At 38.1% G+C, this 14,455-nt stretch overlaps 1 protein-coding gene across 2 annotated transcripts; it reads left to right on the forward strand.

Moving 5' to 3' along the window:
* Nucleotides 1-219: 219 nt before the first annotated feature.
* Nucleotides 220-13,369, forward strand: LOC109425687 (lactoylglutathione lyase). 2 transcript variants are annotated; one of them, XM_029874621.2, is made up of 5 exons: nt 220-359; nt 468-576; nt 12,568-12,704; nt 12,777-12,863; nt 12,926-13,369. In XM_029874621.2, the coding sequence occupies exons 1-5, from the start codon at nt 319-321 to the stop codon at nt 13,164-13,166; spliced, it is 615 nt and encodes a 204-aa protein (XP_029730481.1). In that variant the 5' UTR covers nt 220-318; the 3' UTR covers nt 13,167-13,369. The 2 variants fall into 2 exon arrangements, with proteins under 2 accessions (XP_029730481.1, XP_029730482.1); XM_029874622.2 differs by having other exon boundaries at nt 233-359; nt 418-576.
* The last annotated feature ends 1,086 nt before the right edge of the window (nt 13,370-14,455 follow it).

Consider the following 14,455-nt stretch of genomic DNA (forward strand, 5'->3'; position numbering starts at 1 on the left):
CGCGGACGCATCAATCGCGTAAAAACAGAATAAATGAGTGTAATTATATTTTATCCAATTAAACTTCATTTCATTATACCGTCGAATAATCATCGCCGAAGCCAAAAAGTCCCTCGTTTGCTCCGAAATTTACCACCAGGGTTCTCTGAAAATACATTTTAGCAGCTTCCAATACAATCATGCTTCCCCAAGCTGTAGTCCGTCAACACCGTTTTGTATTCTTCCACATTCTCTCCTATCAGTAGATGGCAAGGCAATACATTGAACGAGCATATTCCTCAACATTGCATTCTGTTGCTCCTCGTCGTCATTTGCCGAATGGTGCGACTCACTGCCGGTCGTCTGTTTTATAATACGTGGTAAGATTTTTTCATTTCATTTCTTCCCAAGCATACGAATTTCGTTTCAATTTTTTAGCAAAATAAATAACCGTCAATTGAATTTTCAACAATCCCTATTAATCCCAGTGCCCGCCTAATCCGCACAAGTGCCACCGCCAGGACAATGGGTGAAGCCCAAGGATTGACCGACAAGGAAGCGAAGGAACTGCTGAAGCTTCCCGATGCCGAGACCAAGGTAAGTGACGACGGTCGAGTTCCGTGTTTTAAGGATAGCACTTTGGACTGCTGAACCCACTGTATGGGGAACCGGGGAGTGGCGGTAGGTCACCTCTGATTTAAATAATGACCAATTTTTATGTCGCTTGTCGCGATGCGTTCACTTGCATAATATTGTTGATGCAGGGTAATGGGCTCGGAGAGTTCGGGAAAGTTTAGCTGATACTGAAGTGGGCCATTCGATGCTACAAGTATCACGGCGTTTTCTTATCGTTCATATTTGGCTATATTTGGTTATCATTTCTTATGTGTTTATACTTAGTATCTGTGATAAGAAATAGTCTTGTCATTCGAAAATTGAAGATATGCGTGCGTGCTTACATTTTAGTTGAGCTACTGAAACTCTTGATTGTGTTGGTAGTAACATCTAGCTATGTAATATCTTTTAGTGCATTCATGCGTTGATCTGTTGTTGTTTTGTGTTCGGCATTCAAATGAGCCACCGGTGAATGCCAATTTTAAATGGATTTGTTTGCGCGACAGTTATTTGGTATTCACTGTTAGGATGTTTTGCTGTAGTAATGAGAGCTAGTGCAGACGAATAGAATGCGTTTACTTAGGTATATCGCTAATCTACCTCAATCAATCGCCTGTGTTTGTGATGCAATTTTATTGAGTTTTTCTTAAGAGATGGTGCTGAATTTTAATTGCTCCATTGTCTTTATATTATGATAGAGTTTAGGATGGAGATTTTTGAATAGAATAGAAGTCAAACATCTTTAAGAACTGATTCGGCATCCACTATTTACTTCCGATCAAAAGTTGGGGTGACTTCAACATGGAAATTTTTTAAGCCACCATCTCCGCTACTTTGCATCCGATTTTAAAAATCTTGATCTTATTCTAAAGCCATAATAGTAAAATGATAGAAATAATTAAGAAGAAATGTTGTAATGTTTTCAAGGACTTTTATATGAAAACTTTATTTGAATTTGCATCATTTCCTAAATATAAATTTAAACATAATAATAATCTGGATGTGTTTCTTCACTTCATCAAGGCATGTAAGGGATTTTGGGCCAGGAACTTGTTGAATCTTGAGAAAAAAATTGGAAATTTCAGGAATTCGGTCTTAAAATCTCCCAAGGAAATTATTTCAGAGTTTCGATAAGAAATTTCTTAAAGCCTCCTTCAGATATTCCCACAAGAAATAATCCAGAAATTACTCAAACAAATACTTCAAGTGTATTTACATGGGTTCCCTCTGAAACTTTACCAGGAATTACTTAAGAAATTCTTCTGGGGATTCGATTAAAAAAAAATGCATCGAAAATTACTTCTGGGATTCTTTTAGAATTTTCTACAGGGATTCCGTTCTTTTAAGGATTCTTCATAAATTCTTCCAGTGGTTTCTTTTGAGTATGTCTTCGGGAAGTTCACCAAAGTTTTGTTCAGGAGTTGGTTGCTCTAGGGATTTCATTGAAAAATGTGTCCATACATTTCTTCAGGGATTCATCCAGAATTCCTCAGTGAATTTTTAAAACACGGACACGTTTGATGCTTCCAGTGAGCTATTCGTTCTTAGAAGGAAGCACGACACTAAGACAACGGACTAGCATGCAACGTCCAGTGGCATAGCCGAAAACGTTTCCTGAGTCCTGCGGTGAAAATCGAGCCCGCGCTTCTTCGCACAATGCGACTTAATGCTTGGTGACACTAGCCGCACGACCACGAAGACACGCAAATTCCTTCAGAGATTCTTGCATTGTTACTTATAGAGGTTCAGGCAGGAAATGTTTTTTAAGTTTCCCGCATGAGTTCCTCCAGATTATTCAGCATCTCCTCTATGGATAACACCAATAATTAAATTCACGGACTTTTTAAGATTTTTTGTTAAACATATTTCCTTGGATTTTTTCCGGAAATTCATATAGAAATATCTCAAGAGATTTTTTTTTTCAAGGATTTTTGCAGTCGCTTATCTTTACGTTTCTCAAAGTTTTTCTGAAGTTTTTTTTTTCAAAAATTTATTCACAGATTTCACCATAAACACTTTTCAAAAATGCTCCTAGAATATTAAATTTTTAGAAATCCTCCAAGTTTTCCCATAATTTTCTGAGGAAACATCTCAATGCAATGGTTTCTTGAGAAGTTGTTCCAGGTATTTCTCCATTTCTCCAGGAATTTCTTAGGAAACTCCTCCGGAGATTCCTCCATGAATTCCCCTGAGATTTGTTCATAGATTCATTGAAAATCGCTACCAAAGATTTCTACAGAGATTCTACTTAACATTTCTTCAGAAATTCCTTCAAGTGGTATTTTTTCCAGAAACTCCTGCTGGGATTCCTTCTGAAATTCCTTTGGGGAGGTATTTTTTATCTCTGGAGACTTCTTCAGAATTCTAGGGATTTCTTCAGAAATATCAGCAAGGGGTTTCTGCGAAAGTTCTCATGGAGTTTTTGGAAATTATTAAAAAAAAAAAATATTTTAAATTCAACAACGATTTTTTCTAAATTTCTTAATAGGGTTTCTCTAACAGCTCTTTGAGAAATTGGTGATTCCTGCATTAATTCGTACAAGGTTTTCTCTCTAGAATTTTTCTGCGGTTCCATCAGAAATATCTCTTAGAATGTCTTCAGATCCCTGGAATCCCTGAAAATCCCAGGTATTTTCTGATATTCCTCCATGGATTTTTCAGAAGTACGTTTATAATCTGTACATATAAAACTGAAGATCTTTTTTAGGAATCCCTGAGAGAGTTTCAAATAAATCTCTGGAAGATTGTCTCAATAAATCACAAAAAAACTGCTGGAAATACCTTTGAAAACTCCTAGACGAAATTCCTGAAAATTTTGTGAGGGAATCCCTGGACGAAAATTTCTGAAATAATTTCTGAAGCTATTTCTGAATCCCTAGAATAATACGTAGGAGAATACCTGAAGAATGCTGGCTTTACGTACAATTCTTCAGCAAAACTAAACAGGGACTTGCGTTATAAGAAGAAGTACAAATCGAAACTACTGGGTATAAAACTTAAACTTATGTATTTCAACGTTTAAATAATCAAAACAACAATCTTGCTTCCGCAACACTCAACAACCTTGAACGAGCTAACGCACTGCTGGTGACGTTTCAATCTTCGGAGGGTCGGACACCTATCTTCAATTAATTGCATATCTGCGAGGGGTTGGACACTACCCAAACTCCGACACTCCTCCTTAATGTCAACACCTCGCTGTAGTGAGCGTAGGTTATGTATTAACATTGATTATGATTTCTAATATAGAGAAGTTGTGGGTTCATGGGAGTAATGGATTTGCTTATTAAGTATGTTACTTTAGTATCTTATCTTTAGTAAGTCACCATTACTACTTTACTCCTCCTGAAACACAGCTACTCCTCCTGAATCCAGTATCCTTCTCCTCGTCGTTCTCCAACAAATACAGCTTCAGCTCCGTCCAGAACAATGCAACGTTCATGTCCGAAAGAAATGTTGTATCCCGCATCAACCATACGGCTCACCGACATTACGTTAGCTGCAAGTCCGGGTACACAGAGAACGTTTTTCAATTTCACGTCAATCTTCTCGCCAGTCACTCCTCGTTTCGAGAATTCACAGGTTCCGGTAGCTCTAACCGACGCCATCTTGCCATCAGCCAAGAAAACGCCTTTATTACACGGTACTACATCCTTCAGTTGTTCAATTTTCCTTGTTATGTGCATCGAACTGCCACTGTCAATCAACCATCCTTCCGTTTTGATACCTCCTTTCACTGTAGCTGTGAAGCACACATTGCGCGAGCCACTTTCCCACGAACTGCTTCCGGTAACGGGTGCCTCCACATTTTCCATCCTGCCTTCTTCATCAGTTTGCCTGATTCCTGCCAAATGTGGACAATACCGACGAATATGTCCTTCTTCGTGGCAATAATAACATTCGCGTTTCCAATAGCCAGACCTTGTTTGTTGCTGTTTCGCTGCTCTCAGTGCCGTGTCATAATGAAAGACCCCGTCATCATTGAACTCGCAACGCCTCCGCCATTCATCGAGTAGTTTGCCCTTAACATATTCCAGCTTCAATTCTTCCTCAGATCGGCCTTCCAATGCGGTAATTAATGGATTGTACGTCTCTGGCAAACTTGACAAAAGTATTGCCACAACCCAGTGCTCTCCCAACTTCTCTCCCATTCCAACCAATCTTTGTACCAGTTCTGTAATTTCTGTTAGATGCTTCGACATGTCCCTCAGTCAGTCTCAAAGAGCATAGCTTTCTCAAAACATGAATCTTATTACAGAGCGACCCTCGCTCATGATATGCTTTCAGCCTTGACCACATTTCGTTAGCCGTTTCTGCGCCAATCACATGAGTTAATTGTCCGTCATCAAGTGTCAAACCAATCGTCGCCCGAGCAGAAGCATCCTTCGTAATCCAATTAGCATCTGCTGCTTCCGGTTTGGGCTCGCTCACTACTGCCCACAGTCCGTCCTTCACCAGCAACAGTTCCATACGGAACTTCCAGCTGGTCCAGTTAAAGTTGTTCAGCCGTTCCATCGCCACCTTCGTGTCACTCATTTTCACTAACTACGTTTTGTCCAGTTCTTCCAAAATGAATTTTCAGTCCGCCGAAGTAGCGCCAAAATACACAAACACAACACTGGAAAAAATGTCCCACGATTCTCACTTCCAAACTTGCAGAACCACATTGACTTTTTCTCAATTCTGGGCCCATAACCTGTTGGCTTTACGCACAATTCTTCAGCAAAACTAAACAGGGACTTGCGTTATAAGAAGAAGTACAAATCGAAACTACTGCGTATAAAACTTAAACTTATGTATTTCAACGTTTAAATAACCAAAACAACAATCTTGCTTCCGCAACACTCAACAACCTTGAACGAGCTAACGCACTGCTGGTGACGTTTCAATCTTCGGAGGGTCGGACACCTATCTCCAATTAATTGCATATCTTCGAGGGGTTGGACACTACCCAAACTCCGACAAAGAAAACAAATCAATTTTTAGGTGACCTCTGGACGATAATGCTGTAGGGATTTCTGGAAAAACCGTAGAGAAATTTTCGAATAAAATCTCAAAAAAAAAAGAAAGACAAATGTACTAGGGTAGTTCTTAAAAAAACGCTCATTAAATTTCTGAGGGATCTCTGGCGTATTCTCAGAATAAGATGAGAAATGAATTTCTGATATAATATCTGGAAGAGCTGAAGAACCCTCAGAAGTTATTCTTAATAAAATTTATTTGAGCATTTCTTGAAAAAATCTTAGGCTCTTCAGTAATTTCTGCAATAATTGTTGAATCAATCCAAAATAATGCATGAAGGAATGTCTGAGGAAAGTATTGGAGAATTTCCTAGAGGAACTTCCAAAAACATGCCTTGAAGTTTTCCTAGAGAAATTTCCAACTAAGTGCTTAAGAAAATCCCTGTATAAATAATGTAATACCTGAAGGAATCAATGGAAAAATTCTAGCAATTGTTTCTGAAATAGTTTCTAGAAAAAAATGTGAATTTATAAAGGAAACTCCAGAAATTTCATTTCATTTATTTATTTCCCAATAAACTTAAGACAAAAGTCTTTTGTGTTTTAGATTTTTTTATGATACATGAAGTGCATCGAATGCATGAAGTTGACAATTTCTATAACTGACTAATTATTCATCTAAGTTGCTCTAGAAATGCCCTCTTGAATTGTGCAAACGAAGTCATGAATTGTAGATCAGTTGGCAAAGAGTTCCAATTGTGAATACTTCTAACTAGAAAAGAGTTAGAATGGTGTGCAGTACGGCAAAGAGACATTGAAAATTTAACCCCCCTTTGACTTCTCAAGCGAATGAGTTTGCTAAATAGATAGTTGGGACATTTTTTTTTTATTATTGGATGTAATAAGAGTATGGATCTTGCTTCTGGAAAATTATTGAATGAACAACCAATCAATGATCTGTGCAGGTGAGAAACTCTAGCATATCGATTCAAGTTATATACATATCTTACACAACAGTTGAGAGCTTTTTTCAGTTTGTTCAGAGCAATTGTGGATGCCTGGGTGGCAACAAAATCACAAAATAGAAAATGAGGATATATTAAACTTTTAAACAAATTCAACTTAGTGTCTTGTCGTAAGAAACCAGCATTATAACGTAGAGTACGCAGAACTGAATATATTTTTCTACATTGTTTTGAAATAAAATTATCCCATGATAGATTGCTTTCTAGGGTTACTCCTAAACTTACCACAGTATTTGAATACATAATCGGAACGTTATTCAAAACTATCTCGGGTCTGTCTTGATTTTGATTCTGGCGAGTAATATAACACGCTTGGGTTTTACGTGCATTGAGCATCAACGAGTTTTCGGTGGCCCATGAAGAAATCAAAGATAAACCATCATTTATTAAAGTTGCAGCATTCTCATTAGACAAATTAGAAACATCTACATATATTTGTACGTCGTCTGCAAATAAATGAATCTGGCATCCATTGAGTCTTAAAGGCAAATCATTTATATAAATAGAAAACAGTAGTGGTCCTAGTACAGATCCTTGTGGAACTCCTGATACTTTTAGAAGAAACTCAGAGAAACTACCATTTATGAAAACAGTTTGCGTCCTTTCTGACAGATATGAGCGAATTAGGTGAACTGCGTCGTAACTAAAGCCAAAATAATGTTCTAATTTTTTGCATAATTTATTGTGAGAGATAGTATCAAATGCTTTAGAAAAGTCAAGTAATAAGAGAACAACAGATCCTCCTTTATCTAGAACAACTCCTATGTCATCACACACTTTTATTGTTGCTGTTTTGATGCTATGTCCTTTTCGATAACCCGATTGATACTGAGACAAGAGTTGATTTTCTGCCAAGTAAACTGTTATTTGGTTTTTCAACAATTTCTCAAAAACCTTGGATAGTGCACTCAAAATACTGATAGGTCGCAGGTTTTCCAAAGAGCTCACTGTCGATTTCTTCTTTATTGGAATTATCTTGGAATGTTTCCATGCTTTCGGGTAAATTCCGCTCATTATTATACTATTAAAAATGTGTTTTAAAGGTTTAAAAACTAGTGGGAGTATCATTTTTATAAATTTCAGAGGAATTTCGTCGAGACCAACAGCGTTTGATTTAACATCATGAATTTCGTTAACTATATGACAATCTTCAAGTTCGTTAAACCTGAAAGATGATGTACATGTATGATTGTACTCCTCTGGAGCAGATAGTGAATTTGTGCTAAAATTCCTGGAAAAATGACAGTTAACGTCATTTGGAGTTGCACCAACCAAAAAATTATGAAAAAATCTCGAAACTTTGTGAAAAAAATCGCATCTTAAAAAACGTTCGGAGGAATTCCTGGAGAAACTCGTGAAAAAAATCCTTGCAGAATTTCTTGATGATTTCTTGAAGAAATTTCGGAGAAGTCCCAAAGACAACAATCTTTTGGTACAAGTTCTGACAATATTTATGAATAAATTTCTTCAGAAATGTTTAAAGAAATCTTAAACGAATGCAAGTGAATTACGTAGTCATCCTTGAAGGTATTTTCTAAACAAAATCATAGCAGGGATTTCGATAGACATTCCTGAGGAAAGCCACGGACCAGTTTCAAAATGAATCTTTAAAGAAATGTCTTGAGGAACTCCTGAAGAAGACCCAAGGAAATTGCTGAAAGAATCTCTGGAGAAATCCTCGAAGAGATTCTCAAAGAAATGCATGGACAGAGAAAGTTTCTGAAGAGATACTAAGAGGAGAGGATCTTTAGAGGAATTATTGATAACCCCATTCTAAGGCATCCAGCGAACATCTTCTTTCTGTAAATAATCCAGAATATTGTTGATAAATCCAGTAAAAGTTTCCTAAGGATCTTCTGGCGGGGTCTCTTGAGGTTATTCTGGAGAATTTTCTACATATTTTTGGATGAATTCTTACGGAGATCATAAAATGATTCACATGGTTTTTGGTTTGATTGTTGGCAAGGGTTACGTACAAAAGGCTGAAACACGAAAGGCTGAAATAACAAAAGGCTGAATTACGAAAGGCTGAATCACAAAAGGCTGAAAATGTCAAAAGGCTGAAATAACATAAGGCTGAAATAATGATTCGACTAGTTTTCAAACGGCGAGCCTAAAGGCAGTCATACGAGCCTAAAGGCAACACTAACATCACAGACAAACAGACATAACACTCTATTTATTCATATCGTACACTGATATATTGATCTTTATAAAAATTTGCTAGTTGGCCGACCCCTTAGCCCTGACACTTACATTGGTTTTGCTTGAGTTTTACATTTGACGCACACTACCTCTCATTGGTTGATGGTTCATTGGACGAACATGCTTCCGTTACTATGTTCGAAATCGGAAAGCGTTAGGACTGTTTTTCCGCGCTAAAGTATGCATTATTGATCGCCTACATAACTATGACAGTATTTCTCCAAAGAATAGCATATATTTAAAAGAAGGAAAAATCTCTGATCACATTGTTGGCAGCTGTAATGGCAACCAATCTCCATAACAGCATGACTCGAAAGAATAGCTCATGCTCAAAGAAGGAAAAATCTCCAATTGAAATATTATCAGTCATTTTTTGTGTTAGTTGGTATGCACTCTTCACTAAGCACATTCTATGACGAGGACTCATATATGTAGCCGATCTGGTTAGCGAACGAGTAGTCATGCTGAGGGTGATGGGTTCGATTCTCCCTCGGGCCAGAAACTTTTTGTAATGGAAAATTCCTTGACAACCGCGGGCATAAAGTATCTTCCTGTCTGTCACACGATATATGTACCAATGCAAAGTGGTCATTTGGCAGAGAAGGCTCTCAATTAATAACTGTTGAAATGCGTATATAAGCTGAAAGCAGGCTTTGTCTCAGTTGGGACGTTACGTCAGAAAAAAAAGAAGAAGAAGTACTATAACTCATTTCCTGCATTTTTGCAATTTCAGCCTTTTGTGCATTCAGCCTTTTGAAATTCAGCCTTATGTTACTTTCAGCCTTTCGTGTTCAGCCTTTTGTGCATTCAGCCTTTTGAAATTCAGCCTTTTGTTAGCATCCCGTTGGCAATGTGTGTTCCGATTATGTACATATAGTCCATAAACTATGCTGGAAAATTGTTCGAAAGCTTTAAAAAATGACTGCATGAATAGTTGCATTGTCCAACAGGGATGCCATATATACAGATTAATCTGTATTATACCGATTTTTCAGAATCCGTACAGATTTCGTTTTATATGAATTACAGATTTTTGAGCTATATGAGCTGTATTATTTTTGTGTGGGATACATTTTTTTCGACCAAATTTTATATTGGATACAGATTTTTGAAAAGAGTGATACAGATTTTTCAAAAAGTCATCTGACATCCCTGTTGTCCAGTGTACCATATTGTTATTTTCTTTAGAACAAAATCATCTCCCAATTTTCTAAGAAATTATTGAAGGAATTCCTCAAGGAATTCCTGTATGCATTTTATGAGAAACTCATAGTAGAATTCCAACCAATCCTCTTGGAGTAATTCCATATATTCATATATATCAGAAACTTCTACAGAAATTCACTGGCAAACTCTCGGAGAATTCCTAAGAATATCTAGGAAAATTCAAGAATAAACTAACAGAAGATTTCCACAAAAAATCTTCAGAAATTGTAGAATCACTCTGGGGGTGAATTCCGAAAGGAATTCCTAGAGGAATCGCAGAAGAAGTTCTTGGAGAAATCCAGAAGCAATCCCCAAAGACATCGCGAAAGAATTTAAAATGGCATTCAAGGAGGAATCCTGAAGGAATTCCGAAAGAAATTCTGGATTGTATTCCTCAAGGAATCTCGGGTTTATTTCATGAAGCAATCTAGAAAAGAACTTCTAAATTTATCGTGGAACACATCTTGGGTTATTTGAAACGAAAATTCTGGAGGAATTTACTATATCAGAACAAGTTGTGGGAGGAACTCGGGAAGGAACTCCTTGAAGAGTCCTAGAAGGAGATCTTGGAAAATCTTGCAAGGCGATGATGGAGAAATTCCAGAAGAAGTTCCAGGAGGGATTCCACAAGATTTCCTGGAGAAATTCAGGAAAAATCTATAGTAGTATTCAAGAAGGAATAGGGTAGCGAACCACTTGGGCAGCGGCCGGTATTTTGGGTACTCTTCGCTATAACTCAGGTAACTCCAAACCAATTGACTTGAAATTTTGTACACGGCTAGATGCTATACGTATCTCATTGTGCCAATTGATTCAAAATTGGCTGAGTTATAGCAAAAAAGTGCCCAAAATAGGACCCCTGCCGAGATGGTTCCACTTCCCTACCATAAAAACTTCCGGAGGGATCTCAATAGGAGTTCCTGGATGAATCCCAGAAAGAACTCTTTGATAATAACTGAAGGAATTTCTGGATGAATCTAAGACATAATTCCTGAACAAATATTAAAATAAAATTCTCAGGAATCCCAGAACGTATTTCGGAAATAATCTATGATGGAAATCCTAAAGGAATCCTGAGAATCGCAAAAGGAGGAATTGCTGAGAAATCCCAGTAGGGCTCCTGAATTATTCACGGAAGGAACTTAAGATATCCAGGAAGAATATCTTGGAGGAATTCTAAGAAGAACTTCTGGAGGAATCGCTGAAGGAATCTGTGGAAGAATCCAAAAAGGATTTCCTGGACGAGTATTACAAAAAGTTTCAGAAAAACATTAAAAAAAAATCATTGGAAAAATTTTGGATCAAATTCCTGGGAAAAACCCCGAAGGAATTTCTGAAGCAATCTCGGAAGAAAATCCTAGACGAAACCGGGGATTCCTAAAGAAAGAAATCTTTCTGAGCTTATCTTTATTTCAAGAATTCCTCCTGGAGTACATTTCGAGATTATTTCGATAGTTCTTTCTGGTATTTCTTCCGCAGTTCTTTCTGTTATCTTGGAGTTTCTTCTGGAATTCCCCGATCAGTGCCTCCGTTGATTTCTCAAGGAGCTCCTTCTGGGATTCCTTTTTCTCAGGATTCCTCCAGGAGATCTTTTTGGGATCCCTCAAAATGTTTCCTTTAGAACTTCTTCTGGCATTCCTCTTGGTTTAGTTATCTGCACAATTTTTGAGATTCCTTGAGAAGCTCTTTCTGGGATTTCTCTTAAAGACTCTCCTCTGAGAGTTCCTTTGATGGAAAGCATTCCTGAAGGTATCCCGGATTCGTGGAGGAATCCCGAAACTCGTGCAGGACACCCAGGAAGAATTGCTGGGGGAGTCTCAGAAGAAATTCCTACAGGCATCTCGGAAATTTTTGAAGGAATCGTGGAACGAATTCTTGAAGTAATCTCGGAATGAAATCCTGGAGGAATCCTGTAAGGAAATTCCATAAGGAATCCTGGAACTCCTGGAAGAAGCTCTTAAAGAATTCTTGAAAAAAAAAAAAATGGGGAGGAACCTTTGGAGGAATTTCTGGAGGAATCCTGAATGGATACATCTCACTGAGGAATCCCAGAAAGAACTCCTGGGGGAATCCCGGAACAAATTCCAGGAAGAATCCCGGTACTCCTAGCGAAATCCAAAACTTAGAAAAAATCCTGTAGAAATCTCGGATGGAATCTGAAGTGCAATCCTGGAGAGAGTTCCTAGAGGTATCCCGAAAATATCTCCTAAAGGAATCCTAGATGAAACCTCTCAAAAATTCTCACAAAGAGCTCCCTTGGGAATCCTGAAAAAAATTGCAAAAGAAGCATATTGAGTTTTTATTTCATTACAGTTAAAAATCAATGCAAGGCCGAATGATTAACTAGAACTAGTATTTTTTTTTTGCTAAAAAAATAACATGTGGCTGATTCTTCCAGAAAAATCGCCATGATTCAGATGTTTCTGTTTAAATTTCACTTGTTTGTTTTTTGGTTTGGTTCTTTCTTGAATTTTGGGTACTGTCTGTTATGGAATATATTGCATCTTATACGTTCTCAAATATGGAACACGTGTTGAACACATTTATAATTGATACCTGCTCACTTCCATTTTCAGGACTTTCTTTTCCAACAAACCATGTATCGGATCAAGGATCCTCGAGCGTCGTTACCGTTCTACAATGAAGTTTTGGGAATGAATCTGCTGTGCAAACTGGACTTCCCAGAGGCGCAATTTTCTCTATATTTCATGGGGTAAGTTTCTTATAATCCTTATCAGCATTCCATATGAACATAATCATTTTTTTTTAACTATTTTTCTTACAGATACGAGGACATTGCCAAGCAGCCCGCTGATCGTAAGGAATGTGTCAAATGGGCGATGAGCCGCAAGGCAACCCTCGAGCTGACTCAGTGAGTAATATAACACTTATATGTAACACATAAGTTTGCCTAACATACCCAACTCCTTGTAGTAACTGGGGTACGGAATCCGATCCAGATCAAAAGTACCACAACGGAAACTCGGACCCGCGAGGATACGGCCACATCGGTATTATGGTCCCCGATGTGGAGAAGGCTTGCGAGCGATTCGATCGTCTTGGTGTCGAGTACGTGAAACGCCCGGAGGATGGCCGCATGAAGGGGCTGGCCTTCATCAAGGATCCGGACGGTTACTGGATCGAGATCTTCAATGCGTCGAAGGTGGCCGCGTAAGGTGGCGGCGTTGGTGGAACAGTGCCTTAACCGTTGAGGAGATTTTATTTGGTTTATTTATGGTTTTCTATGCGAAACAAAAACTGAAGCATTTAGTGCCTGGACGCTATTTGCAAAGATGTTCGAAACGCATATGCTAATTATTTATTCGTTTACGTCACGTTTTTGAGTATTTGAAAATAAAAGAAGGTCTGACGTAGGTATTTTCAGTTTAAGAATCTGAATGAAATTTAAATCGAAAGCACTACATACATTCATAAAACTTTCTTCTACTGACATTAGCATAGGCGAAACTACTGGGGGTGCCGGGGGTGCCAGGCACCCCCTAGAATTTTGATGCATTGCTGTGAGATATGGGGCGATGAATAATGAATGGATGAACTAATGAATATTTGTATGCAGTGCACCCCCTGGCAAAAATCCGTAGTTTCGCCCATGGACATTAGTCGTTAAACGTTGTCAATTAACTTCGTAGACTCGTTTTGGTCTTCTCAGAGCACCCTCTTGCCTCGTAGACTTTTGTCTATTCAAACATTTATAAAATTGGTTGGATCGTATACTTTGGGTCAAATGCAGTCGTCTTCTATAAGCGATGGATGTTGAAATTATATTTGTGACACTCCGTCTTCTACCGTCTCTGTCTATACACTAACTGTTCTCCGTAACCTTCCGATCTCCGCTATCGATTACACGGTTCGCACAACACGATAGATCTCGTCTCATATCTAAACTACACGCTCATCTCAAACATGTCATTCATGTTACACTTTACCCAGTGTCAACATTCGTTCATTTCCAAGGTCATTAAACTGCAAGGTACCACATCTCCCTTTCTTTACGAATTTAGGTAATATTTGAATGCAAACAGGTGACTTACAAAATTTTATAATTTTGTAGAACCCGGGGTTAGCTTGTCTTCCCTCTCCGTTGGCTAGGCGTAGTTTATTTACATTTTACAGGAATGCATTCCACGCTGCTTGTATATCTTGCTTCGAATATCATCCGATATAAGGCAATCCTTGAAACATATGCGATCAGCTGATTTCTCTTGTTTATCATGTATTTGTAACAATTTAACACAAAGGAATCTGTTCGGTGCCAACGACACTTGAAGAAATTACATTCTTCTTCTTCTTCTTCTTGGCGTAACGTCCTCACTGGGACAAAGCCTGCTTCTCAGCTTAGTGTTCTATGAGCACTTCCACAGTTATTAACTGAGAGCTTCCTCTGCCAATGACCATTTTGCATGTGTATATCGTGTGGCAGGCACGAAGATACTCTATGCCCAA

The sequence above is a fragment of the Aedes albopictus genome, chromosome 3 (genome assembly GCF_035046485.1).
Source record: "Aedes albopictus strain Foshan chromosome 3, AalbF5, whole genome shotgun sequence".
Lineage (NCBI taxonomy): Eukaryota > Metazoa > Arthropoda > Insecta > Diptera > Culicidae > Aedes > Aedes albopictus.